Source organism: Nannospalax galili, unplaced genomic scaffold (genome assembly GCF_000622305.1).
Source record: "Nannospalax galili isolate Female #2095 unplaced genomic scaffold, S.galili_v1.0 scaffold208, whole genome shotgun sequence".
Classification (NCBI taxonomy): domain Eukaryota; kingdom Metazoa; phylum Chordata; class Mammalia; order Rodentia; family Spalacidae; genus Nannospalax; species Nannospalax galili.
Genome location: NW_008357998.1, coordinates 793,147 through 820,501, shown reverse-complemented (window position 1 = coordinate 820,501; position 27,355 = coordinate 793,147). Strand labels below are relative to the sequence as shown.

Sequence of the window (27,355 nt, the reverse complement as noted above, 5' to 3'; positions counted from 1 at the left end):
GATTGCGAACCAGGCTCAACCATAAAGGGATCTGAGTGACATCTTCTCACTTTGGTTTGGTGACGAGTGAGAATCTCAGTGATATTTTTCCTCAGGTTTTTATTTTTAACGGATTCACACAATCAGAACTGCTGTTTATTGGACATTTAGAAGGAACCCATTTATGCTCTGTCATTCACAACCCTTATTCAAATTGTCTCCATTTATTTTTCTATTACTATAACAAAACACCTGAGACTTGTTCCCTCAGAAAGGAAATGAGTGTATTTACAGTCATGGTTCTGAAAGCTAGAAGTTCAAGTTCAAACAGAAGCAGCTGGTGAAATCTTGTATTTTGTCATAACATGGTAGAAAAACAGAAGACAAGCTAGCATGTGTGAGATGAAAAGTAAGCAACAATCTCCCACTGTAGCAACCTGCTCATATAAAGACTTCAGTCGTAAGAGAGCAAGAACATTCTCCTGTAAGAAAGACATTGAGCCCTATTACTAACCTCTCTTAGAGCTCCCACCTTGAAATCAAACCTTAATATAGTTTTCAGAGGGACGACCATGTTCAAAACACAGCCATTGGTGAAAAAGGCACTAACCCCATTTTCCAAGTGAGAAAGTCCAGTCTTAGAGAAACTGTGATTCATTTATCTGTGTTCTAGTGAACAGTAACTTGATTTAAAAATATGGAATTTTCCTTTATAATTGTTTTTATAATATTACTGCTTTATCAAGAGATTATTACTTTGCATTCCTGTTGCTCCAGTATTTTATTATATCATTAACGCTTATTTTATAAATATTTTTATTTTGTGCATTTCATATAATAGATCTTAATCAAAATTAGACCCCTCTCATAACACCCCCCCACCAGATTTCATGCATTCCATCATATATGTTAACTCTTATCCAGTCAAGCATTTGTACCCAGATGTCCCTCAGTGCAAGTTCATCCACTGGAGTCTAACCGGGCTATCTAGAGTCACTCCCTTAAAAAAGATCCACTCTCCCTCACCCAGCAGTAATCAAATACCAATCGCTCTTCGGCTAAGGTTGGGGCCTGCTGCCCATTTCCCTCATTTTATGCTGGATTTTTTGACTGATTCAGTCGGCATGGGTCTTGTGCATGCTGTCACCATTGTTGCAAGTTCACATGAGCAAGTTTCCAGTGGCCTGACAGCCTGTTTCCTTGAGTACAATACATCATCCCTGGCTCTTACAATCTTTCTCCCTCTTCTGCAGTGGTCTCTGAGCTGTGGCTGGGTGAGGTTTAATACAGGAGTCCTATGCAGGGACATGCACTCTGCAGCCTCTTGTTCTCTGAAACTTAGCCAGTTATGAACTCCTGTGTGCGCCGCACTTTGTCGTGTGAGGAAGCTTTGCTGGTGAGAGTTGAGGTCGTATTAGTATTCTGTCTACCCCCTGTTCTGCTATGTTCCATGAGCCTTAGATGTTGAGCTTCCACTGTAGATATGTCACTTAGGACTGGGGTGAGCATCTCTCAGACATATATTCTCCATGTGTGACCAGTTGTGGAACTCTGTAATAGCTTCCAGCTGTTGCAAAAAGAAGTTTCTTTGATGAGTAGTGTAGGAGATACTTGTCTGTAAATACAAGGATCCATATTTAACAAACAGTAAGAAGTTTCATTTGTCTAAAGATATCACAGAGATAGGGTTTTCTCTAGAATCTATGAACTCTCCAGTCATGTGTATTTGGTTATATTTACAGTGCCACCCATGAATTCCCACTTATTGAGAGGGCTTTAAGTCCAATTAGATGTTGATTATCCCCTAGATAAAAGTGCCACTACTGCACCAATAGCTATAGTTTCCTGTGCCCGCCATTGTGGCTATTAGACTTTGGATCTGGGTTAGACCATTGATTTCTTTTTCTCCCTTACCAGCTTGCATAGCATTGTCTAGAACTATGAAAGCTACTCTTCATGGAGGTGGCTTCCAGGTCAGTTCCAGCTCCATTGCTCCAAGTCCTGTGTCTGAAGTATGTCCTGTCTTCAGCAAAAGGGTCTAACCTTCAAGTTCTGGGAGGTAATCAAGGGCTGTGGCAATATCTTGTGTTATTTGGGGAGTCTCTTGGTCTACCCTGACCAAAAACTCAAAAGGGGATTTCTCCTGTCTGGCACCGTGTTCCTTGTTACATAGCCTTCAGGTACACACATGCATTCATGTTCAGATAGTGTATGTGTATTTTTCAGGGGTGGTTGAGTTAATACATTTTCCTCTGACTTTTTATACCACCTAAGCTTTGTCTCTCTCTCTCTCCCTCTCTCTCTCTATATATCTCTCTCTCTCTCTCTCTCTCTTTCTCTCTCTCTCTCTCTATATATATATATATTTTTTTTTAATTATGTGTATGTATGTGTGTTTGTGTGTGGGTATGTGCTCATGAATACCGATACCTCCAGAAGTCTAAAGAGGGGTTATAGGCACTGGGGTTATAGGCGGTTGGGAGCTGCTTGATATGGGTGCTGTGAACTGAAACCTGGTCCTCCACAAGTGCTCCTTATCACTGGGACATCTCTCCAGCCTTTAATCCAGTATTTTAAAGCAGGGAGAACTAGGAGAGCAAGACTGCTCTGAGGCTATTTCAGTAGGAAAAAGAGCAAATACATGCCTGGCGTTGTAAACCTTGTCTCAAAACCAGATGGCTAGGGAGGACACGGGCCATGTGGAGGAATTTGAAACTGATGCTTTGCTAAATGGATATGTGCTTAAAGTGCTTCTTAAATACTTCTGTGTGGACCCATAGACTAGCACAGCTCTCAGTCTTCATCAGAGAAGTCCCATTTGGCAGTAACAATGGTCAAAGCAGAGACTCCAAGAAGTGCTGAGAGCAAGGGCCTGCTGAGTGATGGGACCTGAATGGGAGATCTGTATCACCACTCCAGGCCCAGGGAACACTGCAGAAGACGAGGTGGAAGAGCTAGGAGCCAGAAGATGAAAGAAATAACACAAAATGCTGTCTTCTACCTATGACGTGGCCACTGTACTCACCAACACAGTGGCTATGAACACCTGTACATGAGGGGTCTAAGGCATGAAGGCAGGGGAGGAGGGATAAGAGAAGGAAGGGGGTCAACAGGAATGAGAGTGGAATAGAGACGTGAGGGGGACTGGATCACAATGCACTGTATACAAGTAACAAATGATCAAGAAACTAAAACTAATAAGAAAGAAACAGTATTTTAAATTCAGCTGTGTATGTTACTCTGTAATCTTCCTGAAAAATGCTTGTTGGAACTGAGTGATGGTAATTTCGGTGTTCTATTGTGATGTTGAGGATTCTTTGCACATGGAAATTGAATTTGTTTATTGTCTGCTAGATTTCTTTGTATTATTCAGAAAGCTCTGCTTGCTGCTAACAAGACCGGTCCCAGCAAGATTCATCAAGTGTCACTCTCACACTTTCAAACCACCCAAATTAAGAACTTAGTAAGAGCCAGGCATGAAACATGACAGGCATCTCAATTAAATTATATTTTCATTATTTTAATATCACAATGACCTTGTATGGCAGGCATTCCTTTCCCATGTCACAGAGGAGGGAACTGAGGCTTAGAAAGCTTGGTTCTGAATGTGATGAAATTCAGAACTCGCTCTGCTTGTGTGTGCAGCCCTACAATGGAATGTCCTGCAATTCTTCATGTTAAGAAAACAGCATTAGGAGATGGAGCATTGCCTTAGCAGTTAAGAGCACTGGCTCCTCTTCTAGCTACCAGCACCCACATGGTGGCTAGCAACCATCAGTAACTCCAGTTCCAATAGATTCAATGCCTTCTTCTGGCATCCATAGTCATTGGACACACACGGTACACTTACATGCATGCAGGCAAAACCCTTATACATACAATAAGAAGGAATAAATTACAAAGAAAACAGCATTCTTGCTAATTTGCAGCTTTGTAGCCAGAGGGGCATGAGGCAAATATTCACATTCACCACTTTAAAGTGGGTCATCTTCGATACATGATTTAATTTTTCAGAAGCTATGGAAAGCACAAAGAATACGAACTTCAGAGAGTCGTTAAGAGGATTCAATGAAGCAATACCTTAAAAATACTTAACACAACACACACTTGTAATCCTAGCATTCGAGCATCTGAGACAGGGCTAGCATGTGCTCAAGGCCAGTCTGGGCTACGTAGGCTCTTAACAAAAGAATAAGCTTAGGACTGGAAAGATGGCTTAATGGTTAAGCTGCTCTTGCAGAGGAACTGAGTTCAGTTCCCAGCACTCATGTCAGGAACTGAGTTCAGTTCCCAGCACTCATGTCAGGCTGTTCAAAACCACATGCAACTCCAGGTCCAGGGGATCTAACGTCATCTTCTAGGCTCAACAGGCACCCACATGCACATACCACACACACACACACACACACACACACACGCACACACACACATGTGTGCACACAAACACATAAATAATACAATGAATTTTATAGAAACAAAAAGAATAAACTCTAACTCCATGTCCCACTATGGTAACTTTCTGATTCTCCCTTCAGCTTCAGCCACCATCTGTGATGGTTTGAATGAAAATATCCCTCATAGGCTCCAAGTAGTTGGACATTTTGTCCCCAGTTGGTGGCACTGTTTTGGGAGGTTTTAGGAGGAGTGGCCTTGCTGCAGGAAGTGTGTCATTGGGGGTGGGCTTTGAGAGTTCTTAAGCCTTGTTAATTTCCAGTCGCTCTCTGTTTCCCATGCCTGCTTGAAGATGTGATCGTTCGGCTTTCTGCTCCAGACCCCTCCTGTCACTATGCCTCCCCGCCACGACAGAGTCTGGAACCTAAGCTCAAATACTTTTCCTTTTATAAGTTCCCTTGGTTACAGTGTTTTATCACAGCAACAGAAAAGTAATGAATATACTGTCTCAAAGTCAAACACTTCCAAATATTAGGTCCAGACCTCTCCTTTGAATTAGAAATGCATATATCCACTTACTTATTTGGCATCTGCCCCTGGATGCCCTAGGACATCTCACTCACCTTATTAAGCTTATCTGAGCTAATGAGATCTGTCACCCTTCATCCTTCTCTGCCAATAGCTCCTTACACAACTTCCTGTATATGATGGTGGGTTGTGTGTGTGTGTCTGTGTGTGTGTGCACGTGTTTGTAAAATCAACAACACAACCAACCCACACCAGTCCAAGTCACTAAGTTTGGCAGACAGAGTGTGTCCTCTGAATCTCTCAATTAAAAGCATTTTGATTCCAGTTACCACCATTTCTCTCCTAAATAATTCCGGCATTTCAATCCCACCAATCCTGCCTAAACTCATCCAGTTCACACTCCATCAGGAATGTCTTCCTGCCCATTGACACCTAAATGAAACTGACCTTAAGTTAAATTCTACTAGGATGAAATTCAAATTCCCTATGGGATTTTTTTTGCTAATTTTGTAGAAACTTTCATTTTCATCGATCCCTCTCCTGTCGGGTACCAATGTCCACAAACACCATCTCTCTGCCCTTCCACACTCACTAGAAGCATACATAACCTTCCCAGAAAATTCCAGACGTGACCACACATACCAAGGATCTGTAAGAGCCACAGACTTGTAAATACCTGGAACCTAGGAGAGGGAACGTTGTTGACGGCTCAAAAGCCTATATTAAAATGGAACGTGAGACATTTCCAGCTTTGAACTGCCCCTGGCTCCCTCCGCATCCACATTCCTCCCTTGGCTGACAGCCCCTTGCTTCCCAGATCCCCTCTGTCTTTCTTGCTCCTTTATCCAAGGCTTTCCCATTTCTTTCTCTCTCATTTCTCCCCATACGTTCTAAAATAAAGCCAATTGTTTCTGTAACTTGAACAGTGACTTGTCAGTTTGCGTCTGCCTAGATTTTTCTCTTCATACCATCAAGAGTGTTCCCTTCTGTATATTTTAGCAATCCCTTTTCCACTTGCCGTTATTTACTTGTTTAAAATGATAAGTCTCCTCTCTTCTGCTGTAGATCCCAAACACTGCTAGGCCAGGAACCACCTTTCTTCCCCCAGCCATCTTACCCTTAGCCCAGAGTATATAGCAGGTACTCAACTTTTTAAAGTCTGTCTGACCGTAAGCATTGAGCCAAGCTTAGGAAGTATTGCACTCTCTTCTCTTAACTTCTGGGCTTTGTTTTATCCCACATGAAGGGAACAATGTTACAAGAGAGACATGTGACCCTCGTGATGATGGACACAGGGGACTGTTTACTTCAAAGGTCTGACATGTTACTGTCAATCTAAACAACACAGAAAGGAGGGACATTGAAAGACAAAACATACAAGGGCCCTCCCCAGGCATGCTGTGAATTTGGGCTGCATGCTTTACTGGCTGTCTTGGGATTTCGTTAACTAGTATCACAGTTGGAAATGTACATCATGCCTATGGGAACATTTGTCTACAGTCATCCATTGTAAGATAAGGACTTAACGTCACCATCTTTCGTTATGTCTTCCAGTGAGTAAAGCAGTAGCATTTTCCTGAGCATCTTTGTAAAGGGAAGTCATTTTTCAACTTTATGACAATGGCTCTTGCTTCACAGGCAGAATTAGCCTATCAGGATCGTCTGCTTTTCATAGCACAGTACACTAGAAGAAAGTCTCAGGTGTGTAGAATTTGCCTGGCTGGTGACCTCTGAGATACTATGGGTCTTGTGGCCCACTGGGTTGTGAGTCCACCTCATCACAGTCAATTGTCAGCCAAGCACAGCTTCCAGGTCTCTAAATTTTTCAGTTCTGTGAGCCCTAACACTGTTCCCATGGTTACCTCAGTCAAACAGGTGCACTCTGGCTGCCACATGCTAAGAGAGAAAGAAACACTGGCCTCCCTTGTTCAGGATGTCACAGAAGAATAGCACTAATGAGAGGGTAAGGGGACAGAAATACTGAATACTGAAGTGTGTTTCAATGATGGGCTTTGTGTCCCATAAAAATACAGCTTCTGAATTTATGTCTATCAAGATAATTTAGAGGTTTAACCCATGGTTTGTGCTGAAGAGTTTATATCATAAGTAAACATTTGAAAGGTGGTATTTGGGAAATCATTCTTTCTATAGGACTTCACAGTACAGAAACAGTAGCATAACAAATACAGTCAGAAAATTCGTAGTTAAATGAATTGCCTTGAGTGCCCATCCCTCTGTACAGTCAGAGAGCTCCCCTCAGAAACCCACTTCATGTCTTTGAACCTCAATGTCTTCATCTGAGGATTGAGATAGTAACTTAAATGGAGTGTTTTAAGGACCTGGTGAGAAAAATGCATCCAAAGTGCCTTATAAAATACACAATTGGATACATGGGTATTATGACTCTCCTATACATCACCTAAAATCTTGACACATCTCCCACTATAGCAGTCTTTTCACTTAAGAAATGCCAAGTCGAATTCTTTCCTCAAGCATGTTATATCTCCAGCACATCAGGAAACATTCACTGCAGTATTCTATACAACAGGCTGCCATTTTATTCATGGACACACGACAACTTGACAAGAAAATACTATTTATATTTTTTAATCAATGCATAGTGAGTAGCAGAATTTAGTATGATTCTGTATTGTGTGTGGGTGCTGTGGAACGGTCTGAGGGCTCATGAGGAACTCACGCAGAGGCACAAGGGAGTTGAAGAGGCTCCTCTTTCCTTGAGGATATATAAGCAGCTAACAATGCCTGGTGGCTTCTTGTTCAGTGGTGCAGCTGCAATAAGATGCTCATACTCCTGTAGGTAACCTTCACCTACGCTCCTGTTAGTAACCCTTAACCCATGCTCCTATGAGTCATGCTCCTGTAGGTCACTCTTACCTATGCTCCTATAAACACCTCCAATGAAACTCACTGATTCACAAGCTATATTTGGGTGGAATCATTTTTTTGATCTGCTGTCCATTCTGCATCTGTGATGAACAGATGTGTACTCATATTTCCCCAGGAAAAGTCCCACAACATTCAGCAAAACAGGCAGTAAGAGCTGACTTTTAAGAGTCAAAGATAAGGAACTGTCAAGGAAATGGAGGTCCAACGATTCATAGATTGTAATCTCACAGTCTGTGGGCTGAGACTGACCAGTGAAAGGACCTGTGGAAGAACTACCAAACCAAGGTGGCTTTGTGTTCTTGTAACTGTTCTTTCCATTGAATCCTCCCAGTCAGAGCGTATAGCCTCCTGTTTGCTAACCATTCATCATCATAGCATCTTGTACCAGGCTGCTTCTCACACTTATTGTCTGATGTTTGAGTTTGAGCCCATTTTACGGAATAAGAGGAATAAGAGGTGAGACCTTGTGTTCTGAGATCATAAAGATGGAAATGAAGACATCTGAGCAGGTGTAACCAGGCAGAACTGGTGTGAATGTGGACTTGGGTATGATATCCTACATCAGTAGAGAGATGACATTCTCTACCCAGAGACACATCAGAGACACATCTGAGGAAGTCTGACATTACACAGCAGACCATAAATACAGTTGCTCCATGGGAATTCATCAAGACAAGTGTTTACGGGTTTCAGAACAACTTGAGGTACAAAATGGGCACTATGCAAGTCAGTGCACTTCATCATCCTGCCATCATCACCCTCACATCCAGTGTCATCACTGGTCAGGTGACAGTCTTTGAACAGCAAAGGCACACAGACTTGTCTTCCTCTTCATCTGCAAATATCATATGTTCCCAATGTCCTGTTGGGTTCCTGATATGTTATTGTTGCTCAAAATATATGTGAAGGATGCCTGAATAAATAATGGAGGGCATTCTAGGTTCATTTCTGTTGCTGTGATAAATTATCCTGGCAAAAAGTAACTGGCAAAAAGAAGAAATGGTTTGTTCTGCTTACAGTTCCTGATTACTGTCTATCAAGGTGAAGTCAAAGCAAGAATTCAGTTTCCACTCAAGAGTAATATAATAATAATAATAATAATAATAATAACAACAACAACAACAACAACAACACAGCATGCTTGTTCTCAGTTAGCTTTCTTATATTGCTCAGGTTCCCCTACCTAGGGAATGGTACTGCCTACAATGGCTGGATCTTTCTATATCAATTAATAATTAAGTCAATCACACATAGGTCAGGCCAACCTGATCTAGATAATTCCTCAGTAAGACTCTATTCTCAGGTGATTACAACTTGTGTCAAGTTGACAGTTAAACTAACCAGCACAGAGGGCTGTAGACAGGCTGCCATTCTCCTTTGGGAACATCTAAATGATTCTCTCACAATTGCTGAGAGAGAATTGTGAGTGATTCCAGGAAAGTGTCAGAAGGACTTCTACCTACAGGACACCTCTGAGATTTGCATCTTCCAGAAGAAACTGGCAGGAAGGATTATGTGGCTGGAAAAATGTTCCTGGGAGCCAGACAGAATGTTTAGTGATGAATGAGGTAATGTCTGTGGAGGGTCATGGACAGAAGTGCTCCCTAAGCCACACAGGACATCATTAATATCTCTGTTGAAAGAAGTCAAGCATGCTATTGCTTTCTATGTGACAATCTTAGCACCACAGTTAGTTTTCCTTCTAAGATGCCCTATAATAAGTCTGATGATTGATTGGGTTGCCAGTTGGAGCACCAGTAATACCCTAGATATCTGTCACCTGGGAAGATGTGGTGGACGTGTGTGCGCACGCATTGGGATATACATCACACCTCACCTCAACTGTATGAACTTCTCTCTTACTGCCCACTGACATGAGATTGGTCCAGACAACCAAGAACTCTCCAAGGTCCTGATAGTTTGGGTCTTTGCAACCATGTCATTCTTCTACATTTAAAACAGTTCATGATTTCCTTTGGCCTAAAAAATAGCCAAATTCCTTGGCAAGGGACCTGGGCTCCCATCCTTCTTCTCTGGGCAGACTACCACCCTCTAACCACTCCAGAGGACTTTAGACCCTCTTCCTGTAACCTTGATTCCCTTGGTAAATTTCTGAGTATCATCAGGTACCACCTCCTCCTTAAGCTGATCTGGCCCCCTCCTGTCATCCACAGAAGTAGAGTTTTGTTTGCACGGCTGTCCCACTAAATGATTCTCCCACAAAGCTGTGAACCTTGAAATTCAAGCTTCTAACACTAATTTTGTTATGAATTCTAGCGGATGCCTTCTGGTTAGTCTGTTTTAATTTCCCCCATGTACCTTGGAGAAGAGCCAGGGAACCATGATTTATGATGCTTGAGACACTGCTCCTGCTCAGACCTGAGAGTGGGGTATCATGATTAATAACACTCCCCGGCACCTTATAAGCCCTGGAGGCTAGGGCAAGGTCACAAAACTGAGTGTAATCTCAGCTACAGTCCCAGGCAGGTAGGGGGAAAAAGATGTTGGTGGGACTGTTGTTAAAGTCTGTAATAACACCAAAGATCATGTTGTGACTACTTGCTTAGACTCACTGGCAGCTCCTGGACTTCAGGTACCTGGCTGTACTTATTTGCCCATAGCTAGCACCTAGCAGAGTGCTTCATGTCAAGTTATAACTTAGCTGATATCTGTTTGTTGTTGAATGAGCAAAGCCAGTACTCTGTGAATAAAACATTCGGTAACTGTGCTAGGGGTTGGAAGTTCGTAAAGCAAATGTTTATACAGACACTGTAAAGGTCAAAACCAAACTAAAACACAAGCATCTTAGAAATGCATCTGGTATTTTTCATTGATCTGCATATACTGTGCATAGTCCTGGGTTTCATAAGGGTGTTTTCGCACAAGTATATAATATAAATTTACTATCTTCCTCCTCCAGATCACCTATACTCTCATTTCTTCCATGTCTCCTCCCATCAGTCCTTGTGCTGGTTCACCTAGAGAATTTCACTTCTGCGTTCACGTTATATGAATAGATAGGTAGGTAGATAGATAGATGATAGATACAGCAATATATAGATCAGATAGATTATGGATAGATATATAGATTAGATAGATAGACTACAGATAGATATAGAGATACATAGATTAGATAGATGACAGATATAGAGATTAGGTAGATGATAGATAGATAGATAGATAGATAGATAGATAGATAGATAGATAGATAGATAGATGATAGATGATGGATAGATAGAGGTAGATAATAGATTAGATAGATAGATAGATGATAGATAAATGATAAAGAGATATATATTAGATAGATATAGAGATATAGATATTAAATAGATAAATTTGTGATTTTGCTTTTCTATATAAAATGTGCAGCTCACATATGTGAGAAAATATCTCATATTTGTCTTCCTGGGTCTTGCTTAATTCATTTAATATGATACTCTCCAATAACATTCATTTCACCACAAAGACAATTTCATTCTTCCTTATGGCTGAATAAAATTCTGTTGTGTATGTATACCACATTTTCTTTGGTCATTCTTCTTCTGACAGACTCATAGGTTGAATCCATAACTTCAACCTATGGTTGTGGTGAATATGCTGTAATAAATATTGATGAGCAAATATCTCTGTGGTACACTGATTTAGAGTCCTTTTAGTAAATACACAGGAGTGGTGTAGGCTGGTTCATTTGGTAAAATTCATTTTGGTTTTTTGAGAAACTAGTATTTTTGAGATCATAGTACTAGTATTTTTATAAAAGACATTTAATCCTTACCAAAAAAAAAAAAAAACCAACCATGAGAGATGCTGGGTGTGGTAGTGTGTGGTTGTACTCCAGGTATTCAGGAGGCAGAGGTAGGATTGCTAAGAATTTGAGGCCAATCTGGGTCAACTTAATGAGTTCCAGGCCTGCCAGGGCTACATATTGAGAACCAAAACACACACAATGAGCGGAGGGGGGAAGGGGCACAACCCCACAAATTACAGCATTTCCTAATTTTAGAAATTAAGATGAACTTAAGAGGTCCTTAGACATCCTGAGCTCTCGCAGGTAGTAAACAGCAGAGCAGGAATAGAAACATGCCCTCTGATTCCACACCTTATGCTGTGCTTGTAAGTAAATGATTTTAGCTCACTGGGTAAAATGGGAATCATAACACTATGTCTGAGAATTGCTCTAAGGAATAATATTTAAAAATTACATAAAAGTGCTCATTACAAACGCAAGTCAAATGGTAGTAGTTGTTGCCTTTCTCTGGGACAATGGGAAGCTTCCCAGGGCCTCTGACTGGCCTCTATCTCTGGCCAATCCTCTTCGTCATCCATAGTCCAGGGTCTCCTTAGCACTGCTTCCCACTCTGTCTCCAGTAGCTTCTCTCCCAGAGGACTCAGCTCCCACTTCCTTGATGCATCCAAACTGCTGTGCTCCTGCTGCTGCCTCTGGGAACTGCCCTCTAGTTCAGGAAAGATAAATACCACATGGCATAGGAGATGTGGTTCCTAGAGGTCTTCTGTCATCAATTAGTCATGTGACGTTTGTACCACTGTTCTTCAAGTGTAAAGGGAGAAAGTTGAACCAGGGAAATTACTACATTAAATTTGCTGGGTAACCATTTTCCTGCAAACAGCATGACTTCATTCTACTTTATGACTGATAAAATTTCCATCATGTGTATGTACCACATTTTCTTTATCCATTTCTCTTTTGATGGACACCTAGGCTGGTTCCATAATTTAGCTATTGTGAATAGTGCTGTAATAAACACCAATGTGACATGTCAACTTAGAGTCCTGGAGATAGTCACATTAAGAAAATTAAGCTATTCTCAGAAAGAGAAAGATATAGTTTCCCCTATTTGTGGTTCCTAGACTTTATACAGATATGCCAAATTATGTATGTATATATTACATGAAAACAGAAGATAAACTGTTAAGGGGAACAAAGGGAATTAAAGGGAAGGGTAAAGAAATTAGAAAAGGGAAGGCCGGGGAACCATGGGGTATAGGCTTAATGGAAAAATATAGTCATATTAAAATTTTTTAGATATATTTTAAAATTTTTGTTGATGGTCCAGCTCATGAGTCCCTGCCCCTCCCAGAGGGGTGACAGTGAGCGGTTGTTGGGAGAGGGGTACCATTTTCTTCACTGGTGTCACCACAGATAAGTTCCCTTGCTGCACCAAATATCTTCCCCCAACACTTGGGCACATAACTCTTACTAAACTCAGTGGGCCACACACAGAATGACATAAAAGCAGGAGAAGACATGTTAACAAGAAAGGTTCCATCAGGACAAGGGCAGGGATGAGGTAGGGGAATGGGGTATGAAAATCACTAAAATTCACAATATAGATGCATAAAACTATCCAGATTTTGTTTTTAATTTAAACTTCGTTATGTAAAGGAAATTTTGATGATAATACTCTTACTTAAGCAACACAGGTACCGAACCTCAAAAGAAAGTTTCTATTTGGCGGCGGGGGTCGGGGGGACGGGCAACGATGGGCAACCACGGGGTACAGGGTCTCCCTGTAGCCCCAGCTGATCTGGCACTCCTTATGTAGAGAAAGGTGGCCTGGATCTCACCGAGATCTGCCTACCTCTGCCTCCTGAGTGCTGAGATTAAAGGCATGTATCACCATGCCCAGCTATTTGCAAATATTTTTACAGTCAGCAAATAAATATGGAACAGTTACTTTAACTTTTCCTTCCCGCTCTTCCTATGCCTTGATCATCTGCCCTTGAGCACAGATGGGGAAGGAGAAGGGGGACGCACAGCTCACTGTCTGGACCTCACTTGGCCCATTGCCTTCTCATTAGTCCCACCGGCTAAATGTGATTAGCCACTCTGGTTTATTTCTGGCAACCTGCACAGGCCAAGGCTGATTTTCATAGCTGATAGAATCATCGCCAAAGCTGTCCTTAGCATTTGGAAGCATCCTCCCTTCTCTAGAAGAGTGTGCTGTCCATAAAGCATCAGGACACATCAGGCACCCACCTCTTTTTTGGATATTTTATTTATTATTTTTATTTTACGTGTATGAATGTATTGCCTGCATGTGTGTAAATGCACCGGTGTTGCACAATGCCCTCAGAGGTCAGAAGAGGGCACTGGAGTCCCCTGAAACTAGAGTTACAGATAGTTATTAGCCACCATCACATATCACATACAGGACCACACATATCAAGATGCACCTAACACCTGCCAGACACTGGACCTGGAGCTACAGATAACCCTCAAAATACCATATTTACACTGTTTAAAAAAATAATAATAATAAATAAAATATTTTAAAAAATAAAAAGACTTACACTGTATAACTGTCTAACAACTCAATATCATGAACATAATCTAACTTATTTAATGTTAAGATAGAATTAAATACCCCAGATTATATATACAAATTTTCATTTTAGGTCCATACAGTCTCTTTTAGAAAACTGATGTGTACTGTGTCCTTAATTTAGTTGCTGACAATATGCAAAGTACCAAAATCAATAAATAGATTAATTTTAGGAGGCAGATGTCCACAGGTAATTAAGGCAATCAGTGGGTCTTTCATTCATTTAACAGATTCCTTTCAGTTAGGTACTGCATGACAAATTCAGTGTTAAGGAAGTAGAAGAGGAGAGGGAGATGGGAGGTGCACAGAATCAGAAGGGAGTTGGGGTTTTGTACTTTGTGACTGGGGAATGTGCCTTATCCTTTCTGAGCCTCAATTACAAAATGAGATTAAAAATAATCATATCTATCGGATGATAGGTGTGTTATTTTTTACTATGTGATGACATCATTCCTGGAAGTCTATAGAGTGACTGCCATGGCTTTTGTCTGCTTGTAGATGCTTAACCAGTCTTTAGCAGTTCTCCTGTCTACCCATTATAGAAGAGAAATCTGAGCTCAAAGCAGTGGGGTAACTTACTCAGGACTCCAAATGGGTAAAGATAAATTAAACGCATCAGTAAAAGGCTTGGCTAACTAGCATGTGGAACAAGCATGCGAACTTGAGCTCACATCCCCAGCACTCATGCGAAAAACCAGCTAATGCTGTTTATGGTTCATTCATGCCTATACTTGCTGGGGAGACAGACAGGGGGCTCCTGGACAGCCAGCCTAGCAGCTAAATTGACTAAGTGAGAGATCCTGTCTTAGAGTGATGAGTCGGGCGTGGTGGCGCATGCTTTTAGTCCCAGCACTTGGGAGGCGGAGGCAGGCAGATCTGTGAGTTTGAGGACAGCCTCGTCTACACAGTGAGTTCCAGGTAAGCTGGCGCTACAGGGAGACCCTGTCTCAAAAAGACAAAAATAATAAATTAATTAATTAATTAATTAATGCAAAGCAGTAGATCACTCAAAGCACATGAGTCTTGTTTGAGATTAGAGAAGGATTATTTCTGCTCACGGACTCTGCACAGAATCAAGAAGGAATGTTTAGGCCAACTATACAAATGGTTTTTGAAGTATAATTTATAAGCTTTAAAAATATATTTTATTTATTTCAATGTATATGTGTGCAAGCCCATGTATGTGTGTGGTGCCCACAAAGGCCACCTTTGGGCACTGGATCTTCTGGAGCTGTAGTTATAGGCTGTTGTAAGCTTCCTGATGTGGGTGCTGGGAGCTGAACTCAGTCCACATGGAGGGGCAGCAAGTGCTCTTAACAACTGAGCCATCTCTCCAGCCCCTAAACTTAGGTATGTGTTGCTTGGAAATGAGCCCAGAACCTCATGCAGGCAAGTTTAGCACTCTACAAGCTGTGCTATATCCTCAGTTCTAGCCCCTAATCTTTTATCTGAAGCAAAGGTTTAGGCACCTGTGGATTTCAATCTTCAATCTTTTAAATCTTATTATAGCTCCTCTCATTAAGGGCTGTTTAACCTGTAATGAGAACTATCACAGGATTGTCAGTCCTGATATTTTTTTCTCTCTTTCATAACTGACACTAACACATTAGAGAAAGGGAAGAAATAATTACCGTAAATGTCCTGCTAGAATTTTCCTGTCTCTAAAACATTATTTGCTCATCCATTATATGTGCATTTTTGTTTATTACAGGAAATATTCTGTGAAATGGAAACAGATTTTTCAATGGAAATTCTCAATGTAAAGGTCTGACATCACTATTCAAAGGAGGGATAAACACTTCATTTTGGCTTCTATTGTGTGATTAAAATACCCACAGCTACCTTCAGAAACAATGCTTACTTTGAATGTTAGTTTCAGAGAATTTACCTCAGTGTAACTTTATTATCCATCACCTGAATCTGACCTCTATCTCCTTCCTTTCTCTTTTCCTAAACAGATTGCTACAACGTTCCACGTGGCTGTCCAAGATGACAATAATATCGTTATCTCTTTAGAAGCTTCAGATGTCATCAGCCCAGCATCTGTGTATGTTGTGAAGATAACTGGTGAATCCAAAAATTATTTCTTTGAATTTGAGGAATTCAACCACACTTTGCCTCCTCCTGTGGTCTTTAAAGCCAGTTATCACGGCCTTTATTATATAATCACACTGGTGGTAGTCAATGGGAATGTGGTCACCAAGCCATCCAGATCAATCACCGTGTTAACAAGTAAGCAAGCATGTGACATCATCCTCTGTGATGCTTCTCTAAGCATTCCCACAGGGCCTCGGTCAAAGTAGAGTCCACCAGAACGGCGACACGGTTGTCCCTGGAGTCAAGTGACGTAGTTCCAAGTTCTCCAATACGTTAAGGAAACAGCTTCTTACCCAAGTTAGATAATGCTCACTGTTCCCTTTTGTGAAAAGAAACATATGTTTTAAACCCAAAACGGTGAACTTTATTGAGGTAGTGTATTTTAAGACTGATAATTTCAGGTTCATGACTGAAACATGTAAATTTCCCTTATATGACGTATAGTATGATCATAGCTTGTCTATTTTTGTTTCAGAACATATATTTCCATATGAAGCAACTTGGTTCTTGAGACAGTGGGTTTATATTCATAGCATTCTCAAATGTAATTCTTTGCTGAAAGGCATAAAGAGTTATCCATTGGTTTGTCTGATCATTCTTGGCTTTCAAACAGGGTCTGTTATGTAGCCCAGGCTGACCTCAATCTCTCAAGCCTCCCGACCCAACATTCCAAGTGTTGGCATTGCAGGGATGTGTAAACATCTTTTACCAGGCTGTATTCTTCATTTACCTTCAAAATAGCCTTGGCTTCCACTGCACAAGAAAAATGCAAAACAATAAAATAGAAAGTTGGTGTTGATACTGGGAAGTTTTTAGAAATGGTTTTAACTGCAGGTGACTTCCACTTCATTCTCTGACTTTACTATCTGATCTTAAGATATCGAGTTGCAGAACATAAGGGGGAAAAGGTATCTGTGAGAGAGCATTTTGTCAGGAACAATTCAAGGGCTCGTTGACGTTCTTTCTGCTCATGGTCTTCAGTGAGAGCTTTTCAAGGGCTGCTATCAAAGTGTCAGCTGCATGTGACCATTGTGGCCAAAGTTAGGGAAAGGGCATGGTGATATTGTCTACTGTGTGGTGATATCATCCTTTAGGGAAAAAAGAGAAAGACACAAGAAGCAAAAACTCAGAATCAAGCTAGAGGACATGTTTTTAACCTGTCAAAAATTAATTAAAGTCTCCATTGGCAGAATCCCACGACCGGTATTAAGTCCTGAAGATTAACAATGGCACAGACCCAAGGCCTACAAAGTTGATTAAATGGAGAGAGCTGGGAGTTAACTCAATTAAAGGAAAATCTCACCTGGTAAAATTCTGGAAAATGGTGAATCTAGAATTAGGCTCAGGCAGCAGCTGCAAGCATAAAAAAACTACAGTGCTAGGATCAAAATTCCGCCTTCCACATCTTTACAATTTCATAAACATCTGGCCTGAGATTTAATAACTATTTCATAAATAGCTCAAGATAGTTGAGTAAGAATAGGGGAAATATGTCAGGAAAGACTAAAGCTTAACACAAAAGTGGACATAGAAATGCAGTGACTGCTCTGCCTCAACATTTATTTGCTGGTGTGTGTCAAGGGCACAAAGCTGGAGGCTTCGGTCCTTTTGCTGATTGTTCCTGGAGAAAGCTGAAGATGTCATGGGGTCGTGCGTACCGTCATCCAGCATCCAAGCACTTATGAGGTGGAGGCAGAAGGATCAGGATTTTAAGGTTATCCTCTGCTGCACATCAAGTTTGAGGCTAGCCTAGGCTACCTAAGACCCTGTTCCTTTAAGTAAAGGAAAAACAGGAAGAAGATAAGAAAGGAAGGGAGGAAGGGAGGGCAGGAGGGAGAGGGGAGAAGACAGACACACAATGGGGTACAAAAGTAGGTGCAACGAATCATTGTGTGTAGATATGTGTGCATGCATGTGCATGTAGAGATCAGAAGGCTACCTTGGTTGATGCTTCTCAGGAATGCTGTCCACATTATTTTTGCAATCCATGTTAATTCTGAGACAGGGCCGAACGTGCACATTGGGCTAGGCTGACTAGAGTATAAGCCCAGGAATCTGCCTGTCTCTGTACTCCCAGTGTCGGAAGTTACAAGCATGCACCATCATTCCTGGCTTTTTGGTTTATTTATTTATTTTTATTCATTCATTTGTTATTTATTTATTTATTATTCATTCATCACTCATTTATTTATTTGTATCTGTGTACACACTCGTGTGCTGGTGCATACATGACACAACACACATGTGGATGTCAGGAGACAACTGGAGGGAGTACCTTCTCCGTCCACTTTTGTGTGGGTTCCAGGGGTCAGACTGAAGTCCTCAAATTTGGCAGCAAGTGCTTTGACCTCCTGAGCCAGCTCACCAAACTCATCTCCTGCATTTTTTTATGTGGGTTTGGGGAATTATACTTAGGTCCTGTGTTTGCAAGGGAGGCATTTTACGGACTGAGCCATCTCTCCAGCAGCACTGTACCTCGTTTTAAAGTCTCAAGTATGTTATCCCAGATTTCAGAAGTAGTAATAGGTGGGGAATATGAAGACTATGGATAAAGGCAAAAAGACATTGACATTAGACTTGAGACAGCTTCGGGCAGCCTTGGATTTCAGTTTCCACTGTCAGGAAAGAGAAAATTTTAAAATATAATGACTAAGCCTAATTTAGAGTCCTAAAGGTCCCATTATTTATGAATAATAACTTCCTAGGATTTTGAGTTTAGAAAGCATCTGTGGGGTCTGCTCATAGGGTTGACACATTGATCTTGAGGATAAAAGGGGATGTTTGTTTCTGTCATTGGCTATGTGACTGCCTTAATGAAATAAGCAGGGGCAGCTCATAGGCCTCAGGGCGGCACTTTGATTTATCAGTACGGTTGTCTGAGTCTGGCACTCTCTGAAAAAGCTTAGAAATGTGACAAAGAATAAATTCAGCACAATGGACTCATTTGGCCAGTTCAAAAGAACTTCACAACTCTTGGGCTCTGACATTTGCTTAATATTCCGTTGATGGAGAAGCTTCTGTAGACTGTGAGCACCTCAGGAGGGAGAGGTAGTTTCTGAGTACAGAAAATATTGCCTGGGAACACTTGTCAGGAGCTGTGGAAATAATGAAGACACGTAGCTGTTCACTGTGTCACTGATGTTCTAGAAATGATGGCTCTCAAGTTGTGGAAGGCACATGGAGACACTCCACAGACACCCTAGTCTACTCCCATCATGAATACAAAGAATTGATTGGTTTACTTGTTGGGTATAGTCTCTGTGTCATGTCTTAGATACCAGAGCAATACTAATGCATAAATATACCTTTAGTCAAGCCTGTCTAGATGACTCATCAGGTAAAGGCACTTGTTGTCAAGCCTGATGAATTGAGTTCAATCCCCAGGACCCACACGGTGGAAAAAGAGCACCCACTTTTGCAAGTTGTTTTCTGACCTCTAGGCACACTTCTGACCTTCCTATATACCCCTTGGGGGAAAGTGGACCCCTGAATATGCACCCACAACACACACACACACACACACACACACAAACACACACACAGAGAGAGAGGAAGCCCAGAGACAGAAACAGATTGAAAGAGAGAAAAATAAATGTAAGAAAATATTTTGAATATTTTAAATTGTATAATATAGAAAAGACAAATAAAAGATCACTACATCAGGACCCACATGGTGGAATAACAAGTTGCAGCAAGTTATCTTCTGACCCCCACAGATACACACCAGAGAGAGAGAGAGAGAGAGAGAGAGAGAGAGAAAACGCAATTAAAATATTTTAAATACCCTTAATCAAAGATGGTGTAACATAGTAGAAAAGACAGATAAACGACTACTACAAAAAATGATGAAGTCTATGACAGAAGGAAAGAATTATATAACACAAAGTGCCTCCCCTCACCTCAAGAACATTAGGCAGTCACCATAGGAGATACAATCACTGAAAAATTAATGTGAATTTGTCACAGGAATAAAGGAAAGTGCACTGTAGGTTCAAAGAATCATATACGCAGAGCAGGGCAGGACACGCACAGCAGGGTGTAACGAGACGCAAAGTCAAGAACTGAGCATCAAATGTTCCAAAACAATTAATGGAAGATGACCAGAAATATAGGGAGAAGCTTTAAGTGCCCTGCAAGGTGATGAGGAATGAAGACAGATCAAAGACGTGATAGAAGGCAGACTGACTGGGGAAAGCCCCCTCTTGCAGCAGAGATGCAAGTCATAATATGCTAAATCTGGCAATAGAAAAATGACCAAGTAGGTACGCAGGGTAGTGGTTTACAACCTTTGGTGTCAAAAAAATATGGAAATCATCTGGGTAGCCTTGAGCAGACAGGACTTTCCTCAAACTCTTAGATTCCAGATCTGTCACCTGTTCCAGGAATTAGCCAATCCCTCTCTTTAAAACTGCCTCATTCAGCTGTGAAGCACTGTGGGTCATATGACCTGTATTGTACCTATTCAACCCTGTTGTTGCCACAAATATGTAGCCAAGCAAGGTAAGCATTGCTCTCACACAGCTTTATAGACACAAAAATTTTAATTTCACATCATTTTCATGGGACGTGAAGTTATTACTCTTTTCTATTATTTTAATTTACGTGGATATTATACATGAGTATTGTATTTGCATTACTTCCCAACCTCCCAGTCCCCCTCCACCTCCTGCCATGTCCCCCAACTCTCTGTCAATTTCTTGTTCTCTTCTTTGATTATTATTGTTGCATTACATACAGCATTTATAAATACACACACATATGTAATACACTGAGTCCGTTTAATGATGCTCATGTAGATGTATATTTATATTTAGGGCTGCCCACTTGGAATTAGATAAGCTCTCAGGGAGTTAGTTTCTGAAGAAAACTGATTCTCCCTCCCTCAGCATCCATTGATTTCCTGTAGAATTCATCCTGAGGTGGAATCCCAGTGAAATTTCCACCTCAGTATGTCATCCACCTTGGTATGTCAACAGGTTTTGTCTTTATATGAAGATCTTGTTAGAATACAATGATATAGAGATTTCACTGGTGTAAGTTCCCTATCATGTCTAGAATGCCTTCACCATCAGCAGGTGTCTTGACACTCTGGCTCTTACATTCTTTCAGCCTGATGTTTCCTGAGCCTTACATATACAGGTTGCATTATAAATGTGTCACTTATGGCTGGACACCTCACAGACATTGATTATCTGTGTTTGACCAATTGTGGAACTTTGTTATTGTTTCTATCTGTTGCAAAAAGGAGCTTCCTTTGATGAGTGGTAAGAGGAATACTTGTTTTGTAAATGTAAGGATGCGTATTTAAAACATAGTAAGAAGTTACATTGATCTTAAGGAAGTGATAGATTTTTCTCTAGGGTCCATGACCTCTCCAGCCACGTATACTTGGCTATGCTTACAGTACTATGAGTGAACACGACCACTAAGTAGGTCTTAAGTCCAATTAGACAGCTGTTGATTACCCTCAATATAAAATACTGGTGCTACTACTGCACCAATAGAGAGAATTTGCTGAGCCAGTCACTGCTGTGGTTCATAGGTCTTACAGCTGGGTAGGACCATTGATTGATTTTATTCCTTTGGCAGCTTGCATGGTACCTTCTGATGCCATGAAAGCTAGTCTTCAGAAAGGAGGCTTCCAGGATCGTTCCAGCTCCATTGCTCCAAGTCCTGTGTCTACAGTATATCTTGTCTTCATCAATAGACTCTTATCTTAAAGTTCTGGGACGCAATCAAGAACTGTGACAATAGCCTGAATTATTTTGAGAATCTCTTGGACTCCCCTGATCAACTCAAAGAAAGGTTTCCCTTGCTTGGCACTCTGATTTTTTCTTATATAGCCTTTAGCTTTACACATGAATATGCACGCACACACATGTGTATGTGTGTGTTTGTGTGTGTGTGTTTCAGTAGGCTTATAAACTAATACATTTCCCTTTAGTTTTTCACACCACATAAGCATTATTTATCTCTCTTTCCTCTCTCTGCCCCTGTAGAGCCCTCCATACTCCCTCCAATTAAAGTACCCCCCCATTTCCTCTTTTCCCCCTTGATAACACCTGTCTCCTACTATCTCCCTCTCTCAAGCTCCTTTTTCACTTTTACCTCCACAGTTCCTTCCCATTTTCCTGACTCCTGTGATTGTATCAGAATATATGCTCACATCTAAGGATTTGGAGCTAGGATTTACCAATGAGCGAGAACACGTGTCACATGTTTTTCTGAGTCTGTGTTACTTCAATTAGTATAATAGTTTCTAGTTCCATCCATTTACCTGAAAATTTCATGATTTCATTTTACCACTGAGTGGAATTCCATTGTGTGACTGTGCCACATTTGCATTATCCAGTCATTGGTTGGGGGACGTTTTTGGTTATTTCCATTTCCTACTACTGTGAAAAGAGCAGCAGCAAACTTGGTTGAACAAGTATCTCTGCAGTAGCATACTGAGCCCTTGGGTATATGCCAAAGAGCAGTATAGCTGTATCATGTAGTAGATCCATTTTTAGTTTTTAAAGAGTTCTCCACACTGATTTCCATTTCTATTCTTTTAGTTCTTGTCAACCACTTAACAATGTAAGACCTACCCTAACCTCGTAAGATACAGAAAAGCAAATAGCAGTTGAGATTTGGCTTTGTGAGCTTTAGTTGGCCAAGCTGATCTGTCAATTGCTACCATATACAATAATAGTTTCTGCAAGGTGCTGCTATAAAATAATGTAAATAGTTCGTAGTATATAAAAAAGGTTTGTGGTTTTCTCACCTGAGTAATAATAGACACTCAACAGAATATGTAGGACAGAGCACATAGTCAACATGTGTAAACATTATTAATGTGATAGATAGTAAATGACTCTAGACATCAGGAACAAAGGAGAATTGAAACAAGTAAGCCAGGGAAATGTCATCGAGGTAAGGACTGAGTCGGGGTGGTTGGTTTAAGACAGAGATATTGACTAAAGTGAGAGGATCAAGTGGCCTTCAGAAACAATTTAAAGTAAACTCAGAGAGAGCAAGAATAACTTAGAAAGCTGTGAAAGTATTCTAGTGTAAGAATTATGAGACTGGGGACTAAGTTGGTGGCTGTACAGTCACCACTTCTTCTGGACCCTGGGTGGTTGCCACCAGCCCACCTCAGTGACCGCTTAGACATGCACCACTGAGGTATCAGGTCAGGTCCACAAACATTTCCTAAACACAGAGGAACAGCTCTGGCTGGGATCCAAGATCAGTGTTCCTTCCCTATTTCTTCCATCAGAAAAGAGGATATAGTTACAAGTGTCCCTTCCGTAAGAGAACTGTGTTGGGAGGGTCGGGTTCACGAGTCACACCCCTGACTAAGTTGCTTCTTTACTTCTTAGTTCAGTAAAACAGAGCCGTCTCAGGCAGATGTGCCCCCTGGCAGTCGGCACAGGCTGCCTGTGCTTTCCTCCAGCATCTGCTCCATGTTCCCCACTGTTCACGTCTTCGCTGATAATCACATTCAGAGCGTTCAAATTTTCCTTCAAGTGAACACAGATAGTACCTGTTCACGCTGTGAAATGGGTATTTTTAGAGAACACACACTGGATACTTGTCTTTCTCACTGTGTTATAACAGCTAAGCATGTGTGACCTGCAGAGAAATTCCTGCACTCGTATGTGCTGATGCTGTCTGTCGGAAAGTAAATTTTTATTACTTGTTCATTTATTTATTTATTTTTACTTTATATGTAAGAGTGTTTTGCCTGCATGTATGTAAGTGCAACTGTTCATGCAGTGCCCGTGGAGGCCAGAAAAGGGTGACAGATTCCCTGGAACTGGAGTTAAGGATGGTTATTAACTGCCATGTGGGTGCTGGGAACCAAACCTAGGTCTTCTGCAAGAGTAGTCAGTGCTTTTAAGTACTGAGTCACCTCTCCAGCTCTGGAAATTAAATGTTGAATACTTCACCCTCACACACAAACACATCAGTTTCAGTTTCCTTCATGATTTCAATGAATATCTCAAAGGTATTTAGGGAACATGAGATGCCTTAAATCTAAACATGATTAAAGATTATGTGGAACACCTAACTAGGAATAAACATGACTGTGCCGTTTGGTTTGTTTTTTATTACTCTCCGTAACTCCAGTTCCAGGGGATCTGACAGCCTCTTCTGTCTTCCGCGGGCATTGCAGGACACGGGTGCACTTACCTACATGCAGGCAATACACACATACACATAAATAAAAATAATAAATAAAAAAATTTTAAGTAGAAAAAGGCCATTTAATATCGAGATTTCTAGTCAAAATATTGCAGTAAATTGTTGCTTTGTCGTAGACTTTTCGCTCTTACTACACCACCAAAAGAAAAACAGAAGTACATGGACAAGTTCAAGAGCAACAACTGTGTCCAAGTAATAAAACTGAAACTCTGCATGAAGACAAAGCTGAAGCAATGAGCCTCTGAGCTCCAGGTACAGAGAAGATAGTTCTGAGTTTGGACCCCAGTGTAGAAGGATGAAAATATTCAGGGTCACCACCTAGAGCAAGGGACACTATCCAATCTTGGTGCCAAGGACCAAGCCTAGCCACCACATTACCTGGTAAATCAGCCAGTGACAAGCGCAATAGCATCCACAATACAAGGGCTAACTTCATGCCTTCATTCAGATTAGCCTACGGTAGCTGAGAGGGGCAATGTGGACCTGCCCCAGAAGCAAGTAAATGATCAATAAGTCAAGAGCCTGTGCTTTAAAATACCTCACTCATAATAACAGACATCAGAACATACGTTTCAGGTTCTATTTTAAATAGCTACCTAACAAAAACTCACAGTATATGTATGACATTCACAGATATAAATGTCAGAATAATATCCATTTTCAAGCAGTAACAAAACAAAAAGTGCCATAAATAAACTACATAGACCATATAGAGATGAACTGGAACTTTTGGAATGAGAAACATAATTATTTAAGTTAATTAAAATCTTAATTGGTCAAGCTAATTAAAGTTAATTCAGCTTATTAAATTGAAAATTAACTCTGAATAGATGGGTTAAATTGCATGCTGATGACGGCTAGAAAGAATTGCAAGGTATCGCTGCAGCTGCTCCATAATTTGGGCGTAATGAGACAGTTCACAGGCTTATGGGTGAAGAGGAGCCCCGACTCAGGAAGATCAAGACTTCAGGAAAAAGAGGAATGAGGGAAGATGGGTGTGTGTTTGAAGAGATGATTTTGAGAATTTCAAAGCCTTAAAGAATGACATGAATTCACAAATTGACAAAGCATTCCAAATACACAGAGCAATTAAAAAAAATAAGATTAGGTCTCATAGGGTTTATACTGAGTATAATATTGGATAACCGTGTTAATTCACCTATGAACCTAAAAATTTACAGCCAATTTTGAAGAGATGCATCTTTGCTCTGGAAATTGTTATTGAATATGTCAATGCTGTTGTAATGAAATGCTTCTTCTAATCATGTGGTTATTAAATAAATAACTTTAAAAAATAATAAGATTAGTGGCAGGAGAGATGGTTCAGTAGTTAAGAACACTTGCTGCTCTTGTAGAGGATGGGGGTTCAGTTCCCAGCACCCACATGGCAGCTAACAACTATTTGTAACTCCAGTTCCAGGAGCTCCAACACCCTCTTCTGACCTCTGCTGGCATTGCATGCACAGATGCACTTAAATACATGCAGGCAAAACTAAATATTTAAAATAAAAGACTGTGAATAAATAATATGCAATAGTAAAATTGCAGGTTCTTCAAGTTAAATAACCTTGGAAGGTACAAGAGAAAAAAGTATAGTGTCTACACGGGATTCACTCTTAGCCTGAGACAGTAATTGGTGTAAGAATAAAAGGGTAAAAGGAAGCTATATCTTCAAAGCACTGAGAGCACATGTGTCTACCTAAAGTTTTATACCTAGCTCCATCAAGAAGGGGCTCAAAAGGGTCAAATGTAGTAACATATTCCTTTAATTCCAGCACTCAAGAGACAGGCAGATCTCTGTGAGAGTGAGGCCAGCCTGGGGCGGGGGTGGGAGAGAGAGGTGGGGGGGGATGACTACTCAATCATGGCGAGCAGAGTTCAAAATCCAGCACCCACATTGGGCATCAAACAACCTTAATTCCACTGCCAGGAATCTATTTGCCCTCTTCTGGACTCTAAACACACCCACACAAACACAGGCCACACACATATATAAATATTTTTAAAAGAATAAAGTAAGGACAAAGCAAATTTCTAATACACAAAGTCTATGAGACTATAACAGCCACAACTCTAAAGAATTCTTCACAGATATATTACAATAAGTTAGTGAGCCCAGCGAGACGGCTTGGCACTTGTGATTGGAGCCTGAAGGCCTCACATCAATCTTTTGAACTTACATAAAGGTGGAAGGAGAAAACTGACTCCACAAAGTTGTCCTCCGTCCTCCACATCGGCACTGTGACATGCCTGAGAACACACACATACACAATGAGGGGATGTGGCATGTGACAAAAATTGTATTGCAATCCAACAGGAAAATACTGAAAACCCATGAAACAGGCAAAAAGTCAAACAGTTCTAAGAAGAGGGCATATTAGTGGCCAATACAATTTTTTTTAATTCTTATTATTTTGTTAAAAAATAAACCTTCATGAGCCAGAAATTAAAACAATGAGACAACATTTCACATACATTGGGGTGGTAAAAAATTAGAAAGACTGATACAAGCATGTTCTTCTAAGGAAGACTGTGCAAGAACAAGAGCTTACAGAAACATTCACAGCTACACAATCAAGTTTCAAACTATCAACATTTCACACGATTGAAGATGTGAATACCCCATTCAGGATTTCCAACTAAAGGAGTCAGGTCCTACATGTTTACTACAAAAATATTCATAAGGACTGAAAGCAAGCCATCTCACAGAACAATAGCAGATGAACTCTACACATTGTATAGTTATAAGACATACACTAAAAATTTCTAAGAGGTACTTGGGTCAAGATGGTCAACTCAGGGCTGGACAGATGGCTCAGTGGAGCACTGGCTGCTCTTGCAGAGGACCTGGGTTCAATTCCTAGTACCACATGGTGGCTAACAACTGCCCATAACTCCAGTTCCAGGAGTCTGACACC

At 40.8% G+C, this 27,355-nt stretch overlaps 1 protein-coding gene across 1 annotated transcript in view; it reads left to right on the top strand.

Moving 5' to 3' along the window:
* Ptpro (protein tyrosine phosphatase receptor type O) overlaps nt 1-27,355 on the top strand; it is a 243,911-nt gene that overhangs the window by 124,264 nt on the left and 92,292 nt on the right. The window contains exon 2 of the mRNA XM_008856033.2: nt 16,109-16,382. Coding sequence (XP_008854255.1) covers nt 16,109-16,382 — 274 coding nt within the window. The remainder of the gene's footprint in view (nt 1-16,108; nt 16,383-27,355) is intronic.